The sequence below is a fragment of the Micromonas pusilla genome (assembly GCF_000151265.4).
Source record: "Micromonas pusilla CCMP1545 genomic scaffold MICPUCscaffold_18, whole genome shotgun sequence".
Classification (NCBI taxonomy): domain Eukaryota; kingdom Viridiplantae; phylum Chlorophyta; class Mamiellophyceae; order Mamiellales; family Mamiellaceae; genus Micromonas; species Micromonas pusilla.
Window position 1 is genome coordinate 282813 of NW_003315899.1, and position 24519 is coordinate 307331.

The 24519-nt window shown below is 66.4% G+C and overlaps 10 protein-coding genes across 10 annotated transcripts; 5 read left to right on the plus strand and 5 right to left on the minus strand.

Moving 5' to 3' along the window:
* Positions 1 to 746: 746 nt before the first annotated feature.
* Positions 747 to 1564, plus strand: MICPUCDRAFT_67791 (uncharacterized protein; the record flags this gene model as incomplete). The annotated part of the gene is made up of 3 exons (XM_003064653.1): positions 747 to 987; positions 1131 to 1287; positions 1342 to 1564. 3 exons carry the CDS (start codon positions 747 to 749, stop codon positions 1562 to 1564), a joined length of 621 nt encoding a protein of 206 aa, XP_003064699.1.
* A 619-nt stretch (positions 1565 to 2183) lies between these two features.
* MICPUCDRAFT_43656 (sulfate permease family) lies at positions 2184 to 4616 on the minus strand (the record flags this gene model as incomplete). Its single annotated transcript, XM_003064775.1, has 4 exons — positions 2184 to 3059; positions 3182 to 3411; positions 3596 to 3790; positions 3860 to 4616. The coding sequence occupies 4 exons, from the start codon at positions 4614 to 4616 to the stop codon at positions 2184 to 2186; spliced, it is 2058 nt and encodes a 685-aa protein (XP_003064821.1).
* A 1283-nt stretch (positions 4617 to 5899) lies between these two features.
* MICPUCDRAFT_54700 (uncharacterized protein) lies at positions 5900 to 6550 on the plus strand (the record flags this gene model as incomplete). The annotated part of the gene is made up of 1 exon (XM_003064654.1): positions 5900 to 6550. The coding sequence occupies one exon, from the start codon at positions 5900 to 5902 to the stop codon at positions 6548 to 6550; it is 651 nt and encodes a 216-aa protein (XP_003064700.1).
* A 421-nt stretch (positions 6551 to 6971) lies between these two features.
* MICPUCDRAFT_49308 (uncharacterized protein) lies at positions 6972 to 10362 on the minus strand. Its single transcript, XM_003064776.1, has 2 exons — positions 9528 to 10362; positions 6972 to 8680 (listed from the first exon to the last, which is right to left on the minus strand). The coding sequence occupies exons 1-2, from the start codon at positions 10335 to 10337 to the stop codon at positions 7022 to 7024; spliced, it is 2469 nt and encodes an 822-aa protein (XP_003064822.1). The 5' UTR covers positions 10338 to 10362; the 3' UTR covers positions 6972 to 7021.
* A 143-nt stretch (positions 10363 to 10505) lies between these two features.
* On the plus strand, positions 10506 to 12770 carry MICPUCDRAFT_70947 (uncharacterized protein; the record flags this gene model as incomplete). The annotated part of the gene is made up of 5 exons (XM_003064655.1): positions 10506 to 10754; positions 10836 to 11138; positions 11278 to 11463; positions 11617 to 11874; positions 12456 to 12770. 5 exons carry the CDS (start codon positions 10506 to 10508, stop codon positions 12768 to 12770), a joined length of 1311 nt encoding a protein of 436 aa, XP_003064701.1.
* Positions 12771 to 15331: 2561 nt separating this feature from the next.
* MICPUCDRAFT_67795 (uncharacterized protein) lies at positions 15332 to 16644 on the plus strand (the record flags this gene model as incomplete). Its single annotated transcript, XM_003064656.1, has 2 exons — positions 15332 to 16090; positions 16282 to 16644. 2 exons carry the CDS (start codon positions 15332 to 15334, stop codon positions 16582 to 16584), a joined length of 1062 nt encoding a protein of 353 aa, XP_003064702.1. The 3' UTR covers positions 16585 to 16644.
* A 50-nt stretch (positions 16645 to 16694) lies between these two features.
* MICPUCDRAFT_43659 (uncharacterized protein) lies at positions 16695 to 17907 on the minus strand (the record flags this gene model as incomplete). Its single annotated transcript, XM_003064777.1, has 3 exons — positions 16695 to 16895; positions 17108 to 17187; positions 17370 to 17907. 3 exons carry the CDS (start codon positions 17905 to 17907, stop codon positions 16695 to 16697), a joined length of 819 nt encoding a protein of 272 aa, XP_003064823.1.
* A 405-nt stretch (positions 17908 to 18312) lies between these two features.
* Positions 18313 to 21446, plus strand: MICPUCDRAFT_23741 (protein-synthesizing GTPase; the record flags this gene model as incomplete). Its single annotated transcript, XM_003064657.1, has 6 exons — positions 18313 to 18546; positions 18737 to 19105; positions 19301 to 19679; positions 19806 to 20136; positions 20490 to 21084; positions 21207 to 21446. The coding sequence occupies 6 exons, from the start codon at positions 18313 to 18315 to the stop codon at positions 21444 to 21446; spliced, it is 2148 nt and encodes a 715-aa protein (XP_003064703.1).
* Positions 21447 to 21491: 45 nt separating this feature from the next.
* On the minus strand, positions 21492 to 22475 carry MICPUCDRAFT_67796 (uncharacterized protein; the record flags this gene model as incomplete). The annotated part of the gene is made up of 1 exon (XM_003064778.1): positions 21492 to 22475. The coding sequence occupies one exon, from the start codon at positions 22473 to 22475 to the stop codon at positions 21540 to 21542; it is 936 nt and encodes a 311-aa protein (XP_003064824.1). The 3' UTR covers positions 21492 to 21539.
* An 848-nt stretch (positions 22476 to 23323) lies between these two features.
* On the minus strand, positions 23324 to 24423 carry MICPUCDRAFT_67797 (uncharacterized protein; the record flags this gene model as incomplete). Its single annotated transcript, XM_003064779.1, has 1 exon — positions 23324 to 24423. One exon carries the CDS (start codon positions 24421 to 24423, stop codon positions 23845 to 23847), a length of 579 nt encoding a protein of 192 aa, XP_003064825.1. The 3' UTR covers positions 23324 to 23844.
* Between the last annotated feature and the right edge of the window lie 96 nt (positions 24424 to 24519).

The window sequence follows — 24519 nt, forward strand, 5'->3', positions numbered from 1 at the left end:
CGGACTTGTGGACGCGCGTCCTGCGCGCGATGATCTTCGTGTGACGATACACTATTTTTTTCAGAGGCGACGCGCGCGGCGGATATAAGATAGAAGTTTAGAGTCTTCCGTAGACTACAGTACACGTACTACTAACAACTTACGTGTAGTTTGCGAGGCGTTGAAAAGAACTAGCTAGACTACTAGAGTCGAGTCAACGCCGCCGTACACGTGTACTACCGCGTGCCTCCTCCTCGTCACCGCACGTACTGCGTGATGAGCTTGTTCCGCGATATCACCTGAGGGCCATTCCATACAAAAATAGTTCATCGGTCAGTTGAAAAAAGACGCGATCAAATGTTAAAACCGGGCGATGGGTGAAAAACTTTTGTATAGAACGCACCTGATTCGCGAGGTTGCCGGCCATCATCCGGTGCATCTTCATCGCGATCAGCGGGTGGCTCGTCTCCAACGCCTGCACGTCCTCCTCCCTCAGCACGTACCCGCCGCCGGAGCGCTCGACGACGATGCGTCCGAATCGCACCGCGCCGACGCCGCCGCGGCGGTAAAACCCGACGGCGCCCATGAAGTCCTGCGTGATGCTCATGCTGAGGGCCGTTCCATACGAAGCGATGTCGGGGTGGAGTTGAAAGGCGTCAGTTGGAGTTGAAAGGCGTCGAGGGTGGGGATTGAACGCGTGGAGTGGGCGGAGAGACACGCCGGGCAAAGTCCTTAAGGATCGGCGTTCACCACGCCGACGCGGTCGTATGGGGACCAGTGCGACTCGAACGCGCCTGAACGACCCGCCGTCGTCGATCTCCCCGGCGGCCGCGAGCTGCGACGCCGCGTCGACGTCGCCGTCGCCTCCTCCTCCTCCTCCCACCGCGCCGCCGCCGCCGGGGCCGTTCATCAGCGCGGTGTACTCGTCGGTCGCGTCGTCGCCGTCGCCGTCGCCGTCGCCGCCGCTCTTTTGCTGCGAGAGCGCCTCTCGAATCCCTCCGATGGCGCCTGCGTGGGTGAAGCGATCGGTCAGTCGAACGTCTTACCGGTCAAACGTTGAAAGGGAAGCGCGGGTGAAGAGTGACGACGGGAAACGTCCTTAAGGAACGGCGTGCACCACGCGAACGGGGTCGTACGGGGAGCAGTCTCACCGCCGATCCCGGCGCCCGTCTCGATGGCAACCTTGACCGCCTCCGCGGCTTCGAGCGACGCGCCGACGCCGGACGCGACCGCGGACGCGGTCGCCGGGTCGATCGGCGCGCCGGCGCCCGCGCCGGCGCCGGCGGCGACGGTGGCGGCGGCGGCGGCGACGGCGGCGGAGACTCCCGCGGTCGCCGCCGCCGTCGCCGCCGACTTCGCGACAACCTTCGCGGCGCTCTTCCCGGGCGCGGCGGGCGCTCTGACGATATCAATCGCGTCGATGTCGACGACAGCCTTATCGTACGACTCGCCGTCGTCGCCGAACGCGAAGGTCACCGTCTCGCCGTCTGATGACGTTTCTTCGCCGTCGGACGCTTCTTGTTCTCCGTTCCCTCCGTTCCCGTTCAGGGCCGTTCTATACAAGCGAACGTCGGGGTGGAGTTGAAAGGCGTCAGGTGGAGTTGAAAGGCGTCGAGGACGGGGATTGAAAGCGAGGGGTGGGCGAAGAGAGACGACGGCAAAAGTCCTTAAGGATCGGCGTTCACCACGCGAACGGGGTCGTATGGGGACCAGTGTGAGATAGAACGCGCCTCACTCCCCCGACGCCCCACTCCGTGGCGCCGTCGTCCAGGTCCATCGTGCTCGTGAGCTCGCTGTACTTTCCCCTGACCATGTCCACCTTCACGACCGCGTCTTCGATGAAGTACACGCGGTCCGCGACCTCGCCGCGCTCGCAGACGACTTCCCCCTCGGTGAACGCCACCGGCCGCCACGCGGCGCGGAAAACCTTCTCGTCGTCGGCGTCGAGCTTCAAGCTCGCGACCATCAGATCGAAGTTCCAGCCGTCCGCGATCGCGTCGTTTAACACGTCCTCCGCGTCCTCCTCCTCCGCGACCACGCCCGCGTCGTCGTCGTCGCTCTCGTCCCACGAGTTGAAGACGCTGCCGCCGCCGCCGCTCACGACCGCGTTCTGGAGTTCATAGGCGTCAGAAGCGGAGTTGAAAGGCGTCGAGGGCGGTGATCGAAAGCGAGGGGTGGGCGGAGAGATGCGCCGGGAAAAGTCCTTAAGGATCGGCGTTCACCACGCCAACGGGGTCGTATGGGAACCAGTGTGAGATAGAACGCGCCTTCCCGCCCGACGTCTGCTCCTCCCCGGCGTTCGCCGCCGCCGTCGCCGCCGCCGCGCGCGCCCTCGCGATCATCACGTCCTCCACGAACTTCAGCGCGGTGTCGAGCTCGGAGACCTGCACGACCAGGCCGCCGCCGCCGTACTGCCCGTCCTCGCTCTCGTCCGCGGCCGCGGCGGAGGACTCGTCCTCCGCGTCCGCGGCGCCGGCGGCGTCGACGTCCGAATCTAAATCTTGCGCCGCCATCACGTCGTACGTCCGACTCTGACTCGGCGCGTTCTTCCCCCCGCCCGGAAGCAGCGCTCTCGACTCGATCAAACTGATCGGGCGGTCGATGAACGCGAACGTGGGCAGCTTCTCGCCGTACAGCGTGATCGTCACGACGCGCGCCAGCTCCGGTCGGTCGACGTCGCTCAGGATGACCTGGATCCCCTCGTTCTTCGCGAACCGTCGAAGTTTTTCAAACGCCGATATCGCGCTGCCGTCGACGCCGACGACGCTCTGGAAGTCTAGCACGATGAACTCCAACCCGCGGCCGGCGTCGTCGACGAGCCGGTCGTGCCGCGCGCGAATTTCCTCCAGGAGCTTGTACGACGTCGCGAAGAAGAGGAACCCCTGCAACTTGGCGCAGTACGCGAACGTTCCCGACTCCACGATCGCGTTCACCTCCGCGCGCGTCCGCGCCTGACTCGACCGAATCCCGCCCTCGCCGCCGACGCGCAGTCGACTCCTCACGATCGGCACTCTGCTGTAGTCGGTCACGAACACCGCGGCGGCGCCGAGGATGCCCGCGACGACGCCGGCGAGGTATCCCTGAGAGGCGTTACGAAGGTAGTTACGAAAAAAGTTCACCGGTCATCACGCAGTTGAAAGGGGACGCGAGCGCGATCAAACGTTGAAACTGATGAGCGGTGGGTGAATCACGTTGAACGCACCTGCGACGCGACGGTGACGACGATGAGGACGACGACGGCGTACTCGGACCGCGGCAAGCTCGCGAATCCCTCGACGAGCCACTCGTACAAGAACGACGAGCCGATGAAGATGAGCAACCCTCCGATGAGCGCGCTCGGGACGAACGCGAGCGGCGCGGGACCGACGACGAGCGCGGCGACGTAGCACAGCGACGCGACGATCCCGGGAAGCCGCGAATCGCTCCCCATGCCTTTGAAAGGGTTGTGAGGCGTCAGCAGTTGGATGAGTTGAAAGGCGTCGAGGTGTGTCGGGGATTGAAACCGAGGGACCCTAGGCGGAGAGAAACGACCGCCGGGATTAAAAGTCCTTAAGGATCGGCGTTCACCACGCCGACGGTATCGTATGGGGACCAGTGTGAATGAATCAGAACGCACCCGTCGCGATTTGCGTCGACGACAGCGAGTGATACATCACGAGCCCTCCGCCTAAGCCGCCCAAAATGTTCGCGCTGCCCACGGCTTTCAGCTCCTCGTTCGCGTCGCCCTCCGTCCCGGTGCTCGTCTCGATCGCGGACGTGATGAGGAGCAGACCGAGCGTCGACAGACCGAAGACGGTAGCCGCGCGCGGGCCTGCGATGTTCATCGGTCAGTTGAAAGGAGACGCGATCGAGCGTTGAAACCGAACGGTGGGTGAAATACAGTACGTGTACGTGTACTTCTGTGCGCGCGCGTAGAACGCGCCTTGGTCCAACACGACGTCCCAACGCACGCGCGACAGCGTCGACGGCGACAGCAGCAGCGGCGTGAACGCGGAGCTCGCGGCGGCGTCCGAGCCGGCGGGGAACGGGCCGAGAAGGTACCCCGCGTCCATCGCGTCCGCGGGGCTCATCCCCAAAAACGCCTCCAGCCCGCTGAAGTAGAGGAACGTGCCGCCGAGGAGAAACCCGGGGACGACCCAGAACTGCGCGATTTTTCGGTTGCCAACCGCGAGCGCTGCGCCCAGAAGTATGCCCGGAAGACAGACGGTGAAAAACTCCGGCGATCGCAGCGCGTCGATCGCACTCGAGGGCTCGAAGGTATACCCGGTGAGGACTTTGAAAGCGCCGGTCGAGAGGACCCAGCCGGTGCCCGCGAGGAAGCCGCCAGTCACGGGCGACGGAAGCAGTCGGACGATGTTCCCGAGCTTCGCGTTTCCGAGCGCCTGTCGTTCGTTTGGTTGGACACGTGGCGAGATACGAGTGGTTGGTTGGTTGACCAGATGATGACGTGTTGGATAAAACACCACGTGGCGTGTTGTGAGTGGCCGACAGAGAATCAATCCATCGCCACGTGGACGAATCATACGCACCGTGAGTCCCACCCCGGTGGCGAGCGACGTCAACACGATGGCCGCCTCCAACGTCGGCAGCTTGGCGTCTTCGTCGATCCCCTCCGTGGCGTATATCGCCGCGGCCATGATGGCGAATATCGCGGACGGGCCGTCCTGCACCTCCGCGATCGCGGGGAGCGTGGATCGGAACGCGACCGCGGCGGCGCCGACGACGCCGCTGTAGAGGACGAGGGTCCGCGCGAAGCGAAACGTGGGGTGGAGTTGAAAGGCGTCAGAGGTGGAGTTGAAAGGCGCCGAGGGCGGGGATTGAAACCGGGGGACCCTGGGCGGAGAGACACGCTGGGACAGAAAGTCCTTAAGGAACGGCGTTCACCGCGCCGACGCGGTCGTACGGGGACCAGTGCGAGATATACAAACGCGCCTGTAGAGGACGAATCCGGTCCCCGCGGCGAGCGCGCCGTCGGGGGCGTCCGGGCCGCTGTGGTCGGGGTGGAGTTAAAAGGCGTCAGAAGCGGAGTTGAAAGGCGTCGAGGTGTGTCGGGATTGAAAGCGAGGGACCCTGGACGGAGAGAGACGCTGGGCAAAGTCCTTAAGGATCGGCGTTCACCGCGCCGACGCGGTCGTATGGGGACCGGTGTAAACAACAGAACAGAACGCGCCTGAACACGAGCGTCGCGAACGACACCGCGAACACGAGGCCGCCGAACGCGACGGTGACGCCGACGCCGCACTGCTGCACCGCTCGAGCGACGTCCGGGGGAAAGAAGCGCAGCGACGGCGATTTCGTCCGTCGGCGGTCCGCCCCGACGTGCGACGGCGGCGACGATGGGTTTTGGTTTTGGTTCTCGGTCGTCGACGACGCCGCGGTCGCCGCGGTCGCCGCGTCGTCGACGCCGCCGGAATCGCCGGGCGCGGTCGCGCGCGTCGCGACGCGCGCGCGACGACGCCGCGTCGCGCGATGCGGCGACGACGCGCCGCCGACGACGACGCCGCCGCGAGAAGGCCGCGGCGCCGTCCGCCGCGCGTCGCCCGCGGGAGCGTCGTGTTCGCCGTCGTCGCGACGACGAAAGCGAAACCTTCCCGCGGTCGACGCCGACGATGGCGTCGCGACGACGCGGGCGACGCGACGACGCGGCGCCGCGACGCGCGCGGCCGCCCGCGCGCCGCCGGGGCAGCTCGCGGAGAGCGTCGCCATCCCTCCTCCGCGGCGCGTCCGTCGGACTGCCGCGCTGGAGGCGCGAGCCGATGGACGGATGATGACGGGGCATCTCCCGTCGTTTCCGTTGCCGCGGTTTTGAACGTCTTCTCGGACAGGTGTACGAGAGCGCCGCGCCGCGGCGCGGGGGCGTCGACGACCCGCGACAGCTCATCAGATCACTCCCGAGGGCGCGCCCGTCCCGCGAAGCGCGATGCCCGCCGCGACGACGACGACGACGACGACGCGCGCTTACCGCCACGAGGACGCGCACGGCGAGGCGAGGCGCGACGTCGCCGCCCGCCTGGCGCTCGCGCGCGAGCGCCTCTGCTCATCGCGGAGGAGCGAACCGATGGCGTCGTCGACGCGGCGACGCGACGACGACGAAGAAGAACGCCTCGACGACGACGCGTTCCGCGCGCGCGCGTACCCCCCCGGGTACGCGCCGTTCAACGACGACGACGACGACGACGACGAGCGCCTCGCGCTCGAGGCGCGCCTCGAGGAGGTGGAACGACGCGTCGCCGATCTCCGAGCGCGCGAGCGCGACGAGATCGCGAACGCGAATAAGCGCGCTTGGGCCGAGCCCGATCCGTCGCGCGACGACCGCGATCCGTACGGGACGCGCGCCGCGGAGGACGCAGAATCCGACGACGTCGGCGCGGCGCTCCTGAAGGCGCAGAAGGCGCTGGAGGAGGCGCGGAAAGCGCGCGACGACGCGGAGGCGTGCGCCGAGGCGGCGGCGAGAGAACGACTGATTCGCGAGCCGCTCCTTCACGACGGCTTCGGCGGCGCGTCGCTCGGGGTGCGTTCTTTACACTGGTCCCCATACGACCGCGTTGGCGTGGTGAACGCCGATCCTTAAGGACTTTCGCCGGCGTGTCTCTCCTCCCATCTCTCGCTTTCAACGCCCGCCTGCGTTGCCTTTCAACTCCAACTGACGCCTTTCAACTCCACCCCGACTTTCGCTTGTATAGGACGTCCTCCCGGCGAAGACGGCGCGCGGCGCGTCGTTGGCGCGGTACAGCGCGAGGCAGGGAGGAGGAGGAGGGGGAGGGTTGAGCGCGGCGGCGATCGACGAGAGGTACGGCGCCAGGCGAGGGGGGACGGGGGCGAGGAGCGGTCATCTCGACGCGTTCGACGGACAAGGGCTCGGAGACGTTCTCAAGAGCGCGAAGAAGACGAAGAAACCGTACGGACCGGGGTCTTCCGCGCGATTCGACGACGTCGGCGACGACGTGGAGAACTCCCCCACGGGCGTCCTGAGCGAACGACGAAAACATTGAAAAATACTGTACGGTCGATTCAGTTCGCGCGTACTACCGCACAGCAGTCATCACGACGCGCGCGCTTGCTTCCTCTTTAACCCGGCGACCATCGCGCTGAGCTCCGCGTCGCCGCGGCTCTTCCGCTTCTTCTCCTTCGTCGCTTCGTCTTCTTCAGCCGTTTGATTGATGACCGTTTTCTTTTTCCCCAAGGACGACGACGCGTCCTTCTCCTTTCGCCGCCGCCGCGCGTCGCGTTCTTTCGCGATGACGTCCGCGGCGGACACGTCCTTGTACCTCGGGTCCGTGGGATCCAGCGCGAACAGGTGCGAGTCGTACAGCTTCGAGAACCGCGCGTCGTCCACGTCAATCGGTTGCCGTTGCCGCGCGGCACCCGTGCCGGTTGACCTTCCATCTTCCGCGTCCTCGTCGTCGCTCTCCGCCCGCCGCGCCGCTTTCCCGGACGTCTTCTTCTTCGCCGCCAGACGCTCCTTCCGCGTGAGTTTCCGCCTCGGCGCGGCGTCGTCATCAACGGTACCATTCGTAACGGCCGACGCGGGCGCGTTAGAATATATACCCTTCGCGCCGCCCGCGACGAGGTCGTCGTCCATCATGAGCAGCTCCAAGTCCGCGCGTTCTTTCGCGCTCTGCGGGTCCTCCTCGGCGAGCCTCGACGCCTTCTTCTTCGCTTTTTTCCCGGCATCCTTCTTCAGCGCGAACGCGTCTTCGTCGTCGTCGGCGTCGGCGGCGTCGTCGGCGCGTCCGCCTTTCTTCTTAAGGTTATTCTTCTTGATCGCGTCGCCTTTCTTCTCGCCGATCTCGTCGTCGCTGTCGCCGCCGGCGTCCCAGTCCACGCCGTCGCCGTCGCCGCCTTCGAGGAAGAAGGGGTCGTCGAACCCGCCGCCGGCGTCAGCGTCGTCGGCGTCGGCGTCGTCGTCGTCGTCGTCTTTCGAGCCCTTCTTCGCGAGCTTCTTCGCGAGCTTCTTCGCGGCCGCCTTCTCTTCTCTCTCGCGGACCTGCTTCTCCCACACCGTCTCCGTCTTCTTCAGACCCCCCCGCTCCTGCTTTTTCTTCATGCGCGCGCCGAACTCTTCCAAACCGGCGTGGAAGGTCACCTCCATGTCGCCCTTTTCCCCCATCCCCGGCTTCGCGCCGCCTTTGTTTCCGTAACGGTCCGCCTTGGAGGCGTTATTACTCGCGATCGACTTCGCGCCGCCCCACGCCGCGCGCCTGAACCCCTCGTCCTCTGACGCGTCGCCGCCGCCGTCGCCGTCGTCGTCGTCGTCGCCGCCGCCGCCGCCGCCGAGGAGAAGCGCGAGGTACTTTTGCTTCGCCGCGAGCTTCTTCCCGTCCGCGGATTTGTCCACGTCATCACCCGCCACGTCACCATCCTCCTCGGCACCCTCATCGGCACCCTCCTCCTCCTCCTCCTCCTCCTCCTCCTCCTCCTCGCTGCTGTCGCTGCCCATGTACGCCGCGAAGTCCTCGTCCTTCAGTCGGTCCTCCGTGAGTTTCCTTCGCAGCGCCTTGGTCCGCGTCGGATCGTCGTCGTCCCACGACAGTTTCACGTTCGTGTGCTGCAACGCTTTCATCTGGAAGTCGGGCGGCTCGTAGTCGCTCGGAACCTCCGTCGCGACGTCGCGAACCTCCCTCCCCTCGAAGCTCTGATCGTCCGGGACGTACCGCAGGTCGAGACGGCAGCTGCTGCGTTCGAACTCGAGGCCGTCGCACTGCGAGTACACCGCGGACGCGACTGCGTGGGTGAAGCGATCGGTCAGTCGAACGTCTTACCGGTCAAACGTTGAAAGGGAAGCGCGGGTGAAGAGTGACGACGGGAAAAGTCCTTAAGGAACGGCGTGCACCACGCGAACGGGGTCGTATGGGAAGCAGTCTCACCGTCGGCGTCGTCGCACTCGACGATGGCGTAATAGTACCGCATGCGATCGCGTTCGTACAGACGCATGCGTTCTCTCGTCGCGTTGGCTTCTTCGCGCTCGTCCGGCTCGCTCGCGTCGGAGTCATCGTCCTCGGACTCGGACGAGGAGGATTCGGATTCGGATTCGGATTCGGATTCGGATTCGGATTCGGAATCGCCGCCGCCGCCCTTTTTCTTCTTCTTTCGCTTCTTCGCGGCCGCGATCTTCTTCGCTTTCTTCGCCGTCGCCTTCTCCTCTCTCCGCCTCTTCCGCTCCGCGAGCTTCTTCTTCGCCTTCGCCTTGGCTTCTTTCCGTCGCGCGTCCCTCTTCCTCTCGTCCTCGCCGATCCCGAACGCCGCGAGCGGCCCGTGCACGGCCTCGATCTTCATCCGTTCGAGCCCAAAGTCGCTCGGGTAGACGGTGACCTCGCGGACGCCGCCGCGTTTCGGCGCGAACGATCTGAGGGTAATTGTCCATACGAGCGATGATATCGGGGTGGAGTTGAAAGGCGTCAGAAGCGGAGTTGAAAGGCGTCGAGGTGTGTCGGGATTGAACGCGAGGGACCCTGGGCGGAGAGATGCGCCGGGAGAGAAAGTCCTTAAGGATCGGCGTTCACATCGCCGACGCGGTCGTATGGGGACCAGTGTGAGAAATGATGAACGCGCCTGAGCACCACGAGGAGGTCCACCGCTCTGAGATGCTGCCACTCCTGGTCCACGATCGCGATGCGTCGCGTCGCGTCGATCGTGGGGACGTCCTCGCCCGACGCGGCGGGCGCGACGACGCCGGCGAGCATGCGCGGGATGACGCCCTCTTCCTCAGAGTCGGATTTCGATTTCGATCTCTCGGACGCGTCGGAGTCGTCGTCGGCGTCGTCGTCGTCGGAGTCGTCGTCATCGGAGTCGTCGGACTCGTCGAGGCCGACGCCGCGCAAGCGGTCGCGGCTCGCCTGGAGCTTCGCGTCCACGTCTTCTTCATCCTCCTCCTCCTCGTCGTCGTCAGAATCGTCAGAATCGCCGTCCTCCTCCTCCTCCTCCTCTTCGGCGCGCGGCTTCGGCTTCGTCTTCGTCTTCTCCTTCGCCGCCGCCGCCGCCGCCGACTTTTTCTTCTTCTTCTTCATCACCTTCCCGTCCTCCTCCTCCTCCTCCGCCGCCGCCGCGTCGTCGTCGTCCATGCGATAATACTCCTTCAGGTCGTCCCCCGCCTTGGACTTCTTCGCCTTCTCCGTCCGCCTCCCCCGCTTGTCCATCCCGCCTCGGTTGTGTATCCCCGTGGCGTACGCCGGGTCGCTGAACATCTTTGAGAATCGCTTGTCGATCTTCACCTGCTTCGCGACGTCCGGGAATCGCATGAAGCGCGGGTCGCTGTGTATCATGGAGAAGCGGTCGTCGTGCACGACGCCGTGCTCGTCCACGCGCTTCTTCGGCTTCGCGCCGCGGTCGCCGCCGCCGCCATCGGGGGGAGGCGCCATCGTGACGCCGCGCGACGCGATGCCGCTGTGCGCTGGTCGGAATGACGAGAAGTCATCGGCCGAAGTGATGAAACAATAAACGCGAAAGGATCTGATGTCTCGGAGCCGTCCTCCGACACACCGCCCCCGCGCGTCGCGTCGCGCTCGCGCGCGCGTCGCCTCGCCGCCATGTCGCCGCCCTCTTCGCCGCCCTCTTCGGCTTATTCGCCGCCGATTTCTTATTCGCCGCCGCCACGGCTATCTCCGTGGCGCGGCGTCTCCGTGGACACGATCCTCGCGCAGGCGGGCGGCGACGCGCTCGGACTCCCACACGCCGCGTCGACGCTCCTCGGCGACGCCACGGGCTCTCTCGTCCCTCCCATCTTCCCGTCGACGACGTACGCGCGCGACGCGGAGACGTACGCCCCGCGCGTCCTCGACGTGCGCGGCGGCGGCGGCGGCGACGACGACCTCGCGGAGAAGGATGGCGAATGGCGTCCTCCTACTCGCCATCACCCTCCGTCGCAGTTGGTCTACTCGCGCCCTGATAACCCCACGTACGCGCGATGCGAGCGCGTCCTCGCCGCGCTCGACCGCGGCGTCGACGCGATGCTGTTCGCGTCCGGGATGGCCGCGGTCTCCGCGGTCGCGCACGCGACGTGCGCGCGCGGCGACCGACTCGTGTGCCCGCGGCGATGCTACTTCGCGGTGCGCGCGTTCTTCCAGGCGCACTGCGAGCGGTTCGGGATCGAATTCGCGCTGTACGATCAGGCGCGTTCTATGCACTGGTCCCCATACGACCGCGTCCGCGTGGTGGACGCCGTTCCTTAAGGACTTTGCCCGGCGCGTCTCTCCGCCCAGGGTCCCACGCTTTCAATCCCCACCCTCGACGCCTTTCAACTCCGCTTCTGACGCCTATGAACTCCACCCTGACATTCGCTTTGTATGAAATGGCCCTCAGACCGCGGAGGGCGACCTGGAGCGCGTCATCGGCGAGGATAAGAAGACCAAACTCGTGTGGGTGGAGACGCCCGCGAACCCGACGTGGGAGCTGACGGACATTCGACGCGCGGCGGAGGCGACGAGGAAGTTTGGGGCGAAAGACGCGGCGCTCGTCTGCGACGCCACCGCGCTCACGCCCGTCGTGGTGCGTCGCGTCTACAGTATCTCCCCGACGACACGTCATCACGTTTGACCCAATCGCGTATATCCCCGACGACACGTCATCACGTTTGGCCCAATCGCGTCGCGCCACGTCGACGCGCGCTGACCAATCACATGACGCCCCCGCCGCACGCAGTGCCGTCCGATCGAGTACGGCGCGGATTTCACGTTGCACAGCGCGACGAAGTATCTCAACGGGCACAGCGACGTCGTCGCGGGCGCGGTCGTCGCCGCGCGAGAGAGCAAGGTATGGGACGAGATGAAACGGCAGCGGACGATGAGCGGCGCGGTGTGCTCGCCGTTCGACGCGTGGTTGCTCCTGCGCGGATTGCGGACGTTACACGTGCGCGTCGAGAGGCAGTGCGCGACGGCTCTCAGGTGCGTTCTATACACTGGTCCCCATACGACGGCGTTCGCGTGGTGAACGCCGATCCTTAAGGACTTTTGCCGTCGTCTCTCTCCGCCCAGGGTCCCCCGCTTTCGATCCTCGCCCTCGACGCCTTTCAACTCCAACTGACGCCTTTCAACTCCACCCCGACGTTCGCTCGTACGGAACGGCTCTCAGGCTCGCGACGCGGCTGGAGCGGCACCCGGTCGTGCTCAGAGCGCTGTACCCGCCGCTCTTCGGCGATTGCGACGCGCTGCGTCAACAGGTTGCGACGCCCGGGGGGGGGCGGCGGGGTGGGGGGCTTCGCGACGCGCCGCTCACGTTTTCACCGCCGAGAGCCGAGGTGCGTTCTATACACTGGTTCCCATACGACCGCGTTCGCGTGGTGAACGCCGTTCCTTAAGGACTTTTGCCGGCGTGTCTCTCCGCTCACACCACGCTTTCAATCCCCGCCCTCGGCGCCTTTCAACTCCACCTGACGCCTTTCAACTCCACCCCGACGTTCGCTTGTATAGAACGACCCTGAGACCGAGAGCCGACGCCCTCTCGAGACCGAGACCGAGGTTATCGCGTCTTTGATAGAACAGGCCAATTATTTATACGGCGGGATGCTCTCCATACGCGTCAAGGGCGGCAAGGACGCCGCGCTGCGCGTCGTCTCGCGCCTCAGACTGTGGTGCCCCGCGACGTCGTTGGGCGGCGTCGAGAGCCTCGTGGAGCACCGGTACACGGTGGAAGGACCCGACAGCGGCGTCCCGGACGACCTTCTGCGGCTGTCGTGCGGGCTCGAGGACGCGGCGGATCTGTACGAGGATCTGCGGCGGGCGCTGGACGCGGAGGCGGATAGAGAATGGGTGAAAGAGAAAGGCGGCGGCGGAGGGAAGCGCGCAAAGAGAGAGTGACGGAGCGCCGGCGAGCTTTTGCATTGCCCGGGGTCAACAGAAAAACTTCATAGGCCGCCTTGAAAGCGCGAAAAAATATTGAAAGAACGACTTTCATCGGCGCGGAACTTTTCAAGCGGGCCGCGCCAGCCGCCGGTCGTTTTTCTGGTCGAGGCGAGGCGAGGATTGCACCAGAGTCAGATCTCGCGTCGCCGCACGCGCGGGCGCGTCCCGTGTTCGCGGCTTCCGCGCCACTCTCCGCGCGTCCGTCGTCCGTCGTTCGTCGTCCTTCCGTCATGGCGTCGTCGCCGCCCCCCCGCGCGGCGGCCCGCCGCGACGCGCGGCTCTCGACGAAGACGGCCGCCTTCGTCCGCGCCGTCGTCCTCCGGCGATGGACGCTCTGCGGCGTCCTCTGGCGGCTGATCGCGCTCGTCCTCTCCGTCTTCTTCCTCTGCACGATCGTCCCGGGCTGGCACGTGTACTACCAGGGCATCCTCGACTTCAGCGACCCGAACGCGCCGGACGCGTGGCACAAGATCCCGGGCACGCCGCACGGGTACGTGCCGATAGTTCTACACACTGGTCCCCATACGACCCCGTCGGCGTGGTGAACGCCGATCCTTAAGGACTTTGCCCGGCGTGTCTCTCCGCCCATCCCTTGCGTTCAATACCCGCCATCGACGCCTTTCAACTCCATCTGACGCCTTTCAACTCCACCCCGACAGGTACGTGCCGATCCCGCCCAAGGGCAAGCTGGAGGACAAAGACCGCCCGTGGCCGCCGCCGGTGCGCACGCAGACTCGTCGCGTTTCTCCGTCCCTCTTGGTCGATGTCCACCGCACGATATGCCACGTCACCGAATCGTATCGCGCGCTGACCAATCGCGTCCCGCCACCTCATCATCAGCTCCCCGGCATGGGCCCCGCGCTCACGACGTGGGATTACTGGGCCGAGCACGGCGACGCGAGACAGAAGAAGATCGGACTCAAGAAGCAGGCGGAGCAGCGGAAGCGATACGCGGAGCAGGAGAGGAAGGACGCGGAGGCGAGGGCGCGTCGCGCGAGAGAGGCGCAGGCGTCCGGCGGCGGCGGCGGCGGCGGCGGCGGGAGAGAGCCGCTGTCGGTGGAGGTGGAGGTCGGGGGGAGGACCCGGGTAGATCGGGATCGGGATACGATGGAGCCGACGCGACCGCCGCCGCCGCGCGAGAAGACTGTCGTCAATTTCCAGCCGTTCGAGACCGCGGCGACGACGACGACGACCGCGAGCGGCGGCGGCGGCGGCGCGATGGCGGCGCGCGCGCGAGAGGACGACGCGACGACGACGGAGAAGGCGGCGCCGCCGGCGGCGGCGCTGCCGTCGTCGTCGTCGTCGCCGCTGCCTCGCGCGCCGCCCCTCGACGACGCGACCGCGGCCGCCGTCGCGTCGTCGTCGTCGTCGTCGTCGTCGTCGTCGTCGTCGTCGTCGTCGTCTCGGCCGCCGGCGCCGCCCTCCCCTCCGCCGCCTCGATCGAGCTCGGACGACGCGATCATCGAGGAAGCGCTCGACGCGGACGAGGCGCCCCTGAGCGGACGCGGATACTCGACGACGGAGGTGACCGGCGCGATGAATGATACGAATATCGTCGGCGGCAGAAGCGAAGGCGCGTCCGGCGCGCCCGCGTCTGGCAAGCAGCCCGCGTCTGGCGCGCCCGCGCCCGCGCCCGCGCCCGACGCGACGACGACGAAGACGACGACGAAGACGAAGATTGTCTCGGACGTGATTACGCTGCCCGAGGGAGACTCCTATGGGCAAACAGTCTCCCTCCTTCCGCCGAAGAACAGTTCTTCTTCTTCTTCTTCCGCCGCCGCCCCTCCCCCCGGCGGCGGCGGCGAACGAAACGCGACGAAGAAATTTCCGTCGCGTTGGGGACCCGAGCCTCAGCCGCAGACGAGGGACTACCGCCAGCTCCCGGGCGGGTACGGTCACGGCAGCGGCACGCTCGCGAAGTGGATCCAGGAGAACATGGACGCGGACGCGGCCGCGGACGCGGCCGCCGCGCGAGGAGGAGTAGGAAGAGGAAGAGGCGACGCGCCCGCGCCCGCGCCCGCGCCCGCGCCCGCGCCCGCGCCCGACGCGACGACGACGGTATCATCCGTCGCCGACCTCGCCTCGTCCGAGCCTCCCCCGCCGCGGTGCGCGTTCCACGTGTACCGCCACCTGTCCAAAACCGGAGGCACCACGGTACGGTTCGTGTTCGACAAGCTCACGACGCTCGGGGACGCGGAGTACCCGCTGCCGTACGGCATGAATCAGACGGCGTGGGATGGTTTGTTGAAGCGGTGGGAAGCCGCCGCGGACGCGTGGGCGGCGAAAAAGGTGAGACTGCTTCCCATACGACCCCGTTCGCGTGGTGCACGCCGTTCCTTAAGGACTTTCCCCGTCGTCACTCTTCACCCGCGCTTCCCTTTCAACGTTTGACCGGTAAGACGTTCGACTGACCGATCGCTTCACCCACGCAGCGAGCCGGACCGCCGCGGACGCTCGTCGAGGTGAGAGGGAACTGGCCCTCGAACTGGGCCGCGGAGCACTTCGAAGATGTCATCATGAAGGACGTGACGCGGTTGAAGGTGATGCACGGCGAGACGTGCGACGTGACGACGTCGCTGATGCTTCGCGACCCGAGGGACCAGTCGAGGTCGTTTTACGACTATTACGTCGCGAAGCATCAGAAGGGTTTAGGACAGAATCAAAAAGACGCCCCGGGGCGGACGAAGCGGATCTGGCCGGATCTGGAAGGACCGCGCGCGTGGGGCGAATCCTTCGAGGAGTGGACGTCGCTTCCGAACGCGTGGAACATGCAGACGCGCGAGCTCCTGGGGAACAAGTGCACGGCGTCGATGCGTCAGCCGGGATGGAACGTGGACGCGACCACCGGCGCGAGAGCGAAACCGATGTTCACCGCGGGCGCGGATCCGAACGCGTCGGACGACGACGACGCGAAGACGAATTTTTTGTCGGACAAGATGTCGGACAACACAACCACGGAAGACGACGCCGCTACTACCTCGGGGTGCGACTACCTCGTCACCGGGGAGGACTACGCGCGCGCGGCGAAGACGGTGGAAGCGTTCGACGTCGTCGGCGTCGTGGACGCGTTCGACTCTTTCTTGTTGCGACTGGGCGCGAGCGTCGGCATCTCGCACGAGAAGCTGCGGTACGTGCGAAGCAACGTGAAGAAGGAGGACGAAGATAACGGCGGAGACGACGCGGGCGTTACGTCATCATCTACGACTAAGACGACGAAGACGACGCACCCGCGTTCGATGGTGTACGACGAGCGGCTCTACGCGCTCGCGAAAAAGGTGCGTCCCATCTCACACTGGTTCCCATACGACCCCGTTCGCGTGGTGAACGCCGTTCCTTAAGGACTTTACTTCCCGGCGCGTCTCTCCGCCCAGGGTCCCTCGCTTTCAATCCCCGCCATCGACGCCTTTCAACTCCATCTGACGCCTTTCAACTCAACCCCGACATCGCTTCGTATGGAACGACCCAGCTCGCGAACTCGACGCCGCCGATTCCGGCGCTCGGCGCGTTCAAAGCCGCGACGGTCGGCGCGAACGTCGGCGGCGCGCCGCTCGCGAGCCCATACCGATGGGTCAGCGCGAAAGACGCGAGGGATGCGAACGTGAAGCCGGCGACGCCGGACGCGTTCACGGACGCGACGGGCGGCGGTCAGGCTGTCGCGTACATCAACTTCGACGACGTCGTCTTGGCGCGCGCGGAGGACGCGGAGGACGCGGGCTTGAAGTGCGTCAAAGGGTGCAACCTCGACGCGGCGGCGGCGGCGTCGGAGTGATGGAGTGATGGAGTGATGGAGTGATGAACGTTCTAATAGAAAAAAACGCACACCTTCCGATCGTTTCTTTCGTTTCGTTTCGTTTCAGTACGCAGACCAAGGTCTTAAAATTAAAATCGGTTCGCCTCTCGCACCATCTGCACCTCCTCCGCGTCGAAGTCCCGCCGCTCCTCGAGCACGCCCCCCTCCGTCTTCACCACCGGCGCCTCCAACCGCGCGCGCATCTCCTCGTACGTCTTATCCTTCCCCAGGATGTACGCTACCTCCTCCAGCGCGCTCACCGCCGCCTTCGCGTTCAAGTCCACGTCGCGCTGGCGAGAGGTCGAAAGGAAAGTTTGAAAGGCTCTCAGTCGGGTTGAAAGGCGCGTCATCGGTGGTGGAGTCGAAAGGCGTCGCGGCGCGACGGGATCGAAACCGTGGGACGCGCGGGCGGAGAGAGTCGCCTGGGGGAGGAAAGGAAAAGTCCTTAAGAAGCGGCGTTCACCCCGCGATCGCGGTCGTATGGGGACCAGTGTGATACTACCTGCGTCACCGCGGCGACGCCGGTTTGCCGCGCGCGCATCGCGTCGTCGAACGCGTCCAACCCGCCCGTCACCGCGAGGCCTGGGGTCGTCGGGGTGAAGCGCGCACCGGGGTCAGTCGAAAGGCGTCTCACCGGTCAAACGTTACGACGTTGAAAGGGAAACGCGAGCGAAGAGGAAGTCCTCAAGGAACGACGTCCACGACGCGAACGCGGTCGTATGGGGACCAGTCTGATGGTGCGAGAGATCGCGATCGCAGCACACCTTCGAACTGCGCGAACGTCGGGCGCTGCACGCGGAGGTACGTCGCGACGCGCTCCAGGTCGCCTCGCGTCTCTCTCAGCGCGCCCTTCCGCAGCATCGAACGCGCGTCTGCGTACTCGCCGACCGCCGCGAGCGTCTGCGCGCGGCGGAGCTCATCGAGCGCGACGTTGACGCGCGTCACGACCGCGCCGTCCTCGCCCATGAGATCGTCGTTCGCCTTTTTTCGGAGCGCGGCGAGGACGGCGTCGTTGCCGCCCGCCGCGAGCGCGGCGGCGTGGCGTCCGGGGAGGGCCAGCGGAAGAAGCGCGGCGAGCGCGGCGACCGCGGCGGCGAAGGAGCGGCGACGCGGCGCGAGGAGGGCGGCGCTGTTGGGGTGCGGCGCGTCGGCGGACGCGTCGTCGCGGAGGCCGCAACGCGATGTAGGCATCGCAGGTGCCGTCATCCCGCGACGACGACGACGACCGCGATCGTCGCGCGCGACGACGGACGACGCGCGACGGACGACGCGCGACGGCGACGACGCGACGACGCACGCCATGACGCCGGGGGGTGGGGCGGGGCGGGCGGACGACGCGCTCGACGGCGGGCGCGAGAGATGTCGCGGACGCGGCGCGGCGCGCGCGACGGTGGAGTGCCGACGTGGACGGCGACGGCTCGCTCGACACGCAGCGGCTGCCGTGAAAATTCCGCGACGATCGATGCGATGCGTGAGACGATCCCCCGCCCCCGCCGCCGCGCCGGGTCCCTCCCTCACAGGCGACGGACGCGGAGCGGCGGCGTCCGACGCGGGGAAGGAGACGGCGGCGGCGTCTCCGCGACCAGGGTATCCGCCGAGATGACGTCGCGACGCCTCGCGCGCGCGCTCCGGGACATCGCGCGCGGCGCGTCGGCGTCGCCGTCGTCGCGCGCTCGCGCTCCGACGACGACGACGACGATGCGAATGATGCTTCGAGACCGCGCGATCCACGGCACGGCGTCCTCGCGCGCGGAGCCCATCCCGGAAGAGCGCGGCGCGACGACCGCGAAGGGCGCGCGGCGCGACGCGCAGCCGCGCGCGACCACGACGCTGACCGAGCGCGAGATCCTCGCCGCGCAGAAGGACCCCTCGGAGTACCTCGCCGTGCCGTCGCATCGGATCCGCAATTTCTCAATCATCGCGCACGTCGACCACGGCAAGGTGCGTTCTTCTTCACACTGGTTCCCATACGACCGCGTTCGCGTGGTGAACGCCGATCCTTAAGGACTTTTGCCGTCGTCTCTCTCCGCCCACCCCTCGCTTTCAATCCGCGCCCTCGACGCCTTTCAACTCCGACTGACGCCTTTGAACACCACCCCGCCATCGCTTCGTATGGAACGACCACGGCAAGTCGACGCTCGCGGATCGATTCCTCGAGATGACGCGCGCGATCCCCGCGGGGGGGAGGAAGCAGTACCTCGATCGGCTCCCCGTGGAGCGCGCGCGCGGGATCACGGTCAAGGCGCAGGGGGTGTCGTTGCTTCATCGCGACGAGCGAGAGGAGAGCGAATCGTTCGGGCAGACGTTTCTGTTGAACCTCGTGGACACCCCGGGGCACGCGGATTTCAGCTTCGAGGTTTCGCGGTCGCTCGCCGCGTGCGACGGCGCGCTTCTGCTCGTGGACGCGACGCAGGGGGTGCAAGCGCAGACGATCGCGACGTTTTACCTCGCGCTCGAGGCGGGGTTGGAGATCGTTCCGGCGGCGAATAAGGCGCGTCGTGTGCCTCGCACTGGTCCCCGTACGACTCCGTTCGCGTTGTGAACTTCATTCCTTAAGGACTTTCTCTCCCGGCGGTCGTCACTCTCCGCCCAGGGTCCCTCGCTTTCAACGCCCGTCCTCGACGCCTTTCAAGTCCGCTTCTGACGCCTTTGAACTCCACCCCGACGTCGTTTCGCGCGATGGAACGACCCGAAGGTGGACATGGACAACGCGGACGTGGACGGCGTCAAGGAACAGATGCTGAGCGCGTTCGGGATCGACCCCGACGACGTCCTGCCGATCAGCGCGAAGACCGGGATGGGGTGCGCGGACGTCCTGAGCGCGGTCGTCGACGCGGTGCCGCCGCCACGCGGCGGCGCGGGATTGGCGGAGAGAAACGACGACGCGTCCCGATTGGCCGACGCGGACGCGGACAGGTCGGACGCGCCGCTGCGCGCGCTGCTGTTGGACTGTCACTACGATCCGTACCGCGGCGCCGTGAGCGTCGTGCAGATCGAGGACGGGACGATACGCATGGGGGACAGCGTCGCGGGGATGGCACAGGGGGGGAGAGGCAGCGAAGTCCTCGAGCTCGGTGCGTTTTGTGGTCAACGCGTTCGCGTTTGCGTTTGCGTTTGCGCGCGCGCGCACAGCTGTGCGTCGTCGTTTCGTTTCGCGTCCAACCTCCTCCCGTCTCCTCCCCGGTCTTCCAACTCATCAGGCATGATGACGCCGGAGCCTCTGAAGATGCCGGAACTCAGAGCCGGGCACGTGGGGTACGTCATCACCGGCTCCAGGGACGTCAAGTCCGCGATCGTGGGGGACACGCTGTATAAACCCTCGGACGAGTCGCCCGCGAAGGGCGGGGGCGGTTTGGGTAAAAAAATAGCCCCGCTTCCTGGATTCCGCGCGGCGAAGCCGACGGTGTTCCAAGGGTTGTTCCCGCAGAGCGGCGACGAGTTCGAGGCCTTGCGAGCCGCGGTCGAGCGGCTCGTGTTGAACGACGCGAGCGTGAGCGTCTCGAACGAGACGTCCGTCGCGCTGGGTCCAGGGTACGAGGCGCGCGGTTGGTTGTTCGCTCGCCGCGTTTTTTTTTTTTTTTTTTTTCTCATCCGCCGCCTCGCGCGCCGCTCGCTCGCTCGCTCGAAAAGTCAGTCGCCCTCGTTAATCCCTCCATTGGACCGCGCGATGTCCTTGGAGTTTCAAATAGGGCGCACATGAAAACGTTCGTGAAAGATTCGCTGACAACGACCGCCTCCGGGCCGTGGTCGCGCTCTGATAGTACCTTTCACACAGTCGCCACGAATCAGATTATAGGATCCGGAGAAGACGGACGTTTGTCTTTCTTCGACGCGCTCGACCCCGACGCTAACATGATACTACCGTACCCCTCTCGCGCGCGCAGGTTCCGATGCGGGTTCCTCGGCCTCCTCCACGCGGACGTGTTCCACCAGCGCCTGCGCGAAGAGTTCGACGCGGACGTCGTCGCCACCGCGCCGACGGTGTCCTACCGCGTCCGGTACCCCGATACCCCGGAGACGTCGTTCGAAGACGTCGCGTCGCCCGCCGCGCTCGACGAGAAGCGACTCCATCAGTCCGGCGGCCGCGGCGGCGCGAAGGGAGTGATCGAGGAGCCCATGGTGGACGCGACGATCATATGCCCCGCGGACGCGGTCGGGAAGGTTGTCGAGCTGTGCGTCGACCGCCGAGGAAGCCAGTTGGAACACGCGCAGCTCGGCGTCGACAGAGTCATGTTGCGGTACCGGCTGCCGAGCGCGGAGATCGCGGTGGACTTCTCCGACGAGCTCAAGAGCCGGACGTCCGGGTACGCGACGTTCGATTACGACGACGCGGGATACGAACCGTCGGACATCGTGCGCTTAGACATCCTCGTGAACGGCGAGGCGGTGGACGCGTTGTCGTCGTTGACGCACCGAGACAAGGCGGCGCGACGCGGGCGCGACATGTGCGCGCGGCTGAAGGAGGCGCTGCCGCGGCAGGTAAACTACTGATTCTGATTTTTTTCACCCACCGCTCCGTTTCATTACAGTAACGTTTGATCGATCGCGTTTTCTTTCAACTGACCGATGAACGAACGAACTTTTTCCGTACTGTACTGCAGTTATTCGAGGTGGCGGTGCAAGCGGCGGTGTCCGGGAAAGTCGTCGCCAGGGAGACGGTGAGCGCGATGCGAAAGAACGTCACCGCGAAGTGCTACGGCGGGGACATCTCGCGGAAGAAGAAGCTGCTGTCGAGGCAGAAGGAGGGGAAGAAGCGCATGAAACGCATCGGGAACGTGGACATCCCGAACGAGGCGTTCGCGGGGCTGTTGAGCACGCAAAGCGCGCAACGGCGAAAATGAATAGTCTACCTTCGTAGATCAGATCGACGGGTGTCGCGTCGTCAGTATTAATTAGGCCATTCTTTACTTATCATACTAGTAGCTAGGTGCTATTCATTCGGCGTTACGCGCGACGTCGTAGTGCTCGTAGTGCGCGTCCGAGCGTCTCGCCGCGCGCGCGTCGACGCGCGAGCCGCCGCGCGACGAAACCCAGTACTTGGCGCGCACTTTGGGCGCGCCGCCGCCGCGCCCGGGGACCCTCTTCGGCGCCGGCGGCTCCTCGTCGTCGTCCGTCGGGTCCCCCAGATCCAACCCCGCGAAGGTGTCGTCGCTGGGCGTCGCGGGCAGCGGCTCGCGTCGCCTCGCGCTCTTCAACGCCGCCTTCGCGGCGGCGGCAACGCTCGCCATCGCGGGGGAATCGCCGAGGGGCATCCACGGCGGCGGCGTCGCCGTCTCCGGGGGTTTGTAAATCGACGCGTCCCACGCCGCCGTTTTCGGCGGTGAGACGAGGGCAGTTTCACCAGTCTCGCGGCGGATTCGGCGCGGCGTGACGAGCGTCGACGCCGGCTTCGGTTTCGGTCTCGTGGGCGGCGCGTACGCGGCGCCGTGCCAGCGTTTGACGGCTGAATGAATCGCCGGTCTCTTCTTCTTCGTTTTTTTCACGAGGAAGGTCCTCGTCGCCGGCGCCGTCGTCGTCTCTTCTTCGCGATGAAAGATCTTCGCTCGCGCCGCGGTCGGCGTCTGCGTCTCTCGCGACTCCCTCATCGACGCCGAGGGCATCGGCGGCGGCGGCGGCGGTTGGATCACGCACACGCGGAGCGAGACGCGCGCCTCTTCGACAGCCGCCGGCGGCACTCCGCCGCCGCCGCGAATCCCGTCGTCGTCCTTTGCCTCTTTCTTCGTCGATTTTGACGTCAACACCTCCCACCGCCACGCGTCCACGATCGCTCGCATCGCGCGGCGCTCCGCTTTCCATCGATGCCGCCGCGTCAGCGCGCGAATGCGCTTCTCCCGCCGCGTCTCCGCATCCCACGCGCGCGCGACCGCCATGACGACGCGCGCCCTCGTCCGCTGTTGGGCGAGTGTCCGATGTTCAAAGCGACGTCGGGGTGGAGTTCATAGGCGTCAGTTGGAGTTGAAAGGCGCCGAGGGCGGGGATTGAAACCGTGGTGTGGGCGGAGAGAAACGCCGGGCAAAGTCCTTAAGGATCGGCGTTCACCACGCGAACGGGGTCGTATGGAAACCAGTGTATAGAACGCGCCTGTTCCGTCGCGGCGACTCTCCGTCGAAACGCGTTTCGAACGTCCGTCAACTCGCGCCACGCCTCGAAACGGACCGTCAACGTCCGCGTCTCTCGCCGTCGCTCGATGCCCTCCGCGCCCCTAATCGCGCGTCGACGGTCGACGGTCGCGTCGCGCCACGCGGCGAACGCGCGCGATTGGGGCCCCCGGCGCGTGAGGCTGCCTCCCGCTCTCTCCCCCCGCGTCTTGAGAACGTCGCGCGCTTCGCTCGCGTCGCGTCGCGCGTCCGTCAGCGCCGCGCGAAGCCTCGCGATCTCTTCGTCCTGGTATCGCGCGGACGCCTCCGCGGTTGTCGCCGCGATGAGCGCCTCGGTCGCGGTCGCTTCGAGCGCGGCGACGGCGCGATGAAGCCGCGCGGTCTCTTCGTTCTGCTCCGTCGCGTATCTGTTACGTCGGGGTGGAGTTGAAAGGCGTCAGTTGAAGTTGAAAGGCACCGAGGGCGGGGATTGAAAGCGAGGTGTGGGCGGAGAGAATCGCCGGGCAAAGTCCTTAAGGAACGGCGTTCACCACGCGAACGCGGTCGTATGGGGACCAGTGCGAGGACGACGAACGCGCCTGACCGCGGCTTCCACCGCGTCCGTCGCCGTCTTGATCTGCGACGTCGCGCGGTCGCGCGTCTCCCTCTCGCGCGCCTCCGCGGCTCTCGTCGCGGCGTCGCTCGCCTCGAGCGCGGCGCGCAGCTCGGCGAGTTCTGCCGACGTGGCGGATGACGTGGCATCTGACGCGGCGCGCAGCTCGGCGAGGTCCGCCGACGCGGCGAACGACGCGGCAACTTTTTCCGACAGTTCGTTCGCCTTCTCCGACAGTTCAGCCTCGAGTCGCCTCGTCTCCCGCCGCGCCGCGCCGAGATCCGTGATCGTCGCCGCGAGCTTGATCTTCGCGCCCTCCAGCTCGCGCCGCGCGTCGTCGCACGACGCGCAAGTAAAAGCCCTCTTCGCGGCGGCGCCGTCTCGCGCCTCCTTGAGCTCGCGCCGCGTCGCCGAAAGGAGCGCCTCCGACGCCTTTCAGTTTCGCGCGAGGAGTTGAAAGGCGTCAGGGGTGGAGTTGAAAGGCGTCATAGGGGCGGGGATTGAAACCGAGGGGTGATAAGCGGAGAGTGACGCCGGGAAGAAAAGTCCTTAAGGATCGGCGTTCACCACGCCGACGCGGTCGTATGGGGACCGGTGTAAATACGAACGCACCGCCGCTTCGGACGCGCGTTCCGACAATCTCCTCTCGAGCCTCGCGATCTCCTCGCGCGCGTCCGCTTTTTGCGCGCGGACGGCGTCGAGCTCGCGCGTTTTCGCGTCGTCGCGCGCGGCCGCGTGCCTCTCGAAAGCCTCGAGCGCGTCTTGGACGTCGCGCGTTTTTTCGAGCGACGCGACTGACGATCGCTCCGCCGCCGCCGCGCGTTCCATCGCGCGCTCGACGTCCGTCGCCGCGCTCGCGCGCACCGCGTCCAACGTCTCGCGCAGCTCGCGCGAGGATCGCGTCGCGGCAGCGCGCCACGTCGCGAACGCCGCGGCGCGAACGACGGCGGCGGCGCGTTCGCGGTCGAGAGGAAGAACGCGTCCTCTCCACCCGGCGAACGCCTTCGCCGTCGCGCGCGCGCGCGTCTCGCGCGCGTCGCACCAGCGCCGCGCGAGGCTTCGCGAGGCCCACGAGCTCCACGCGCGGAATCGTCGGCCGAGCTCGACGCGTCGCTTCGCGCGCGCCATCGCGTAGCCGACGGCGAGGCTACGTTTCTCCTTCTCTTCGCGCGTACGCGTCGCCCCCGACGACGCCGCGTCCCTCGCGGCCGTCGCTTCCTCCGC

Excerpts from the sequence above, each read along its gene's own strand:
- MICPUCDRAFT_49308 (XM_003064776.1), bottom strand. The coding sequence starts at position 10,337 with ATGGCGCCTCCCCCCGATGGCGGCGGCGGCGACCGCGGCGCGAAGCCG. Across the intron at positions 8,681-9,527 it reads TCCTCGTGGTGCTCAGGCGC|TGCGACGGCCTCGAGTTCGA; the intron begins GTTCATCATTTC and ends GTGTACTCGCAG.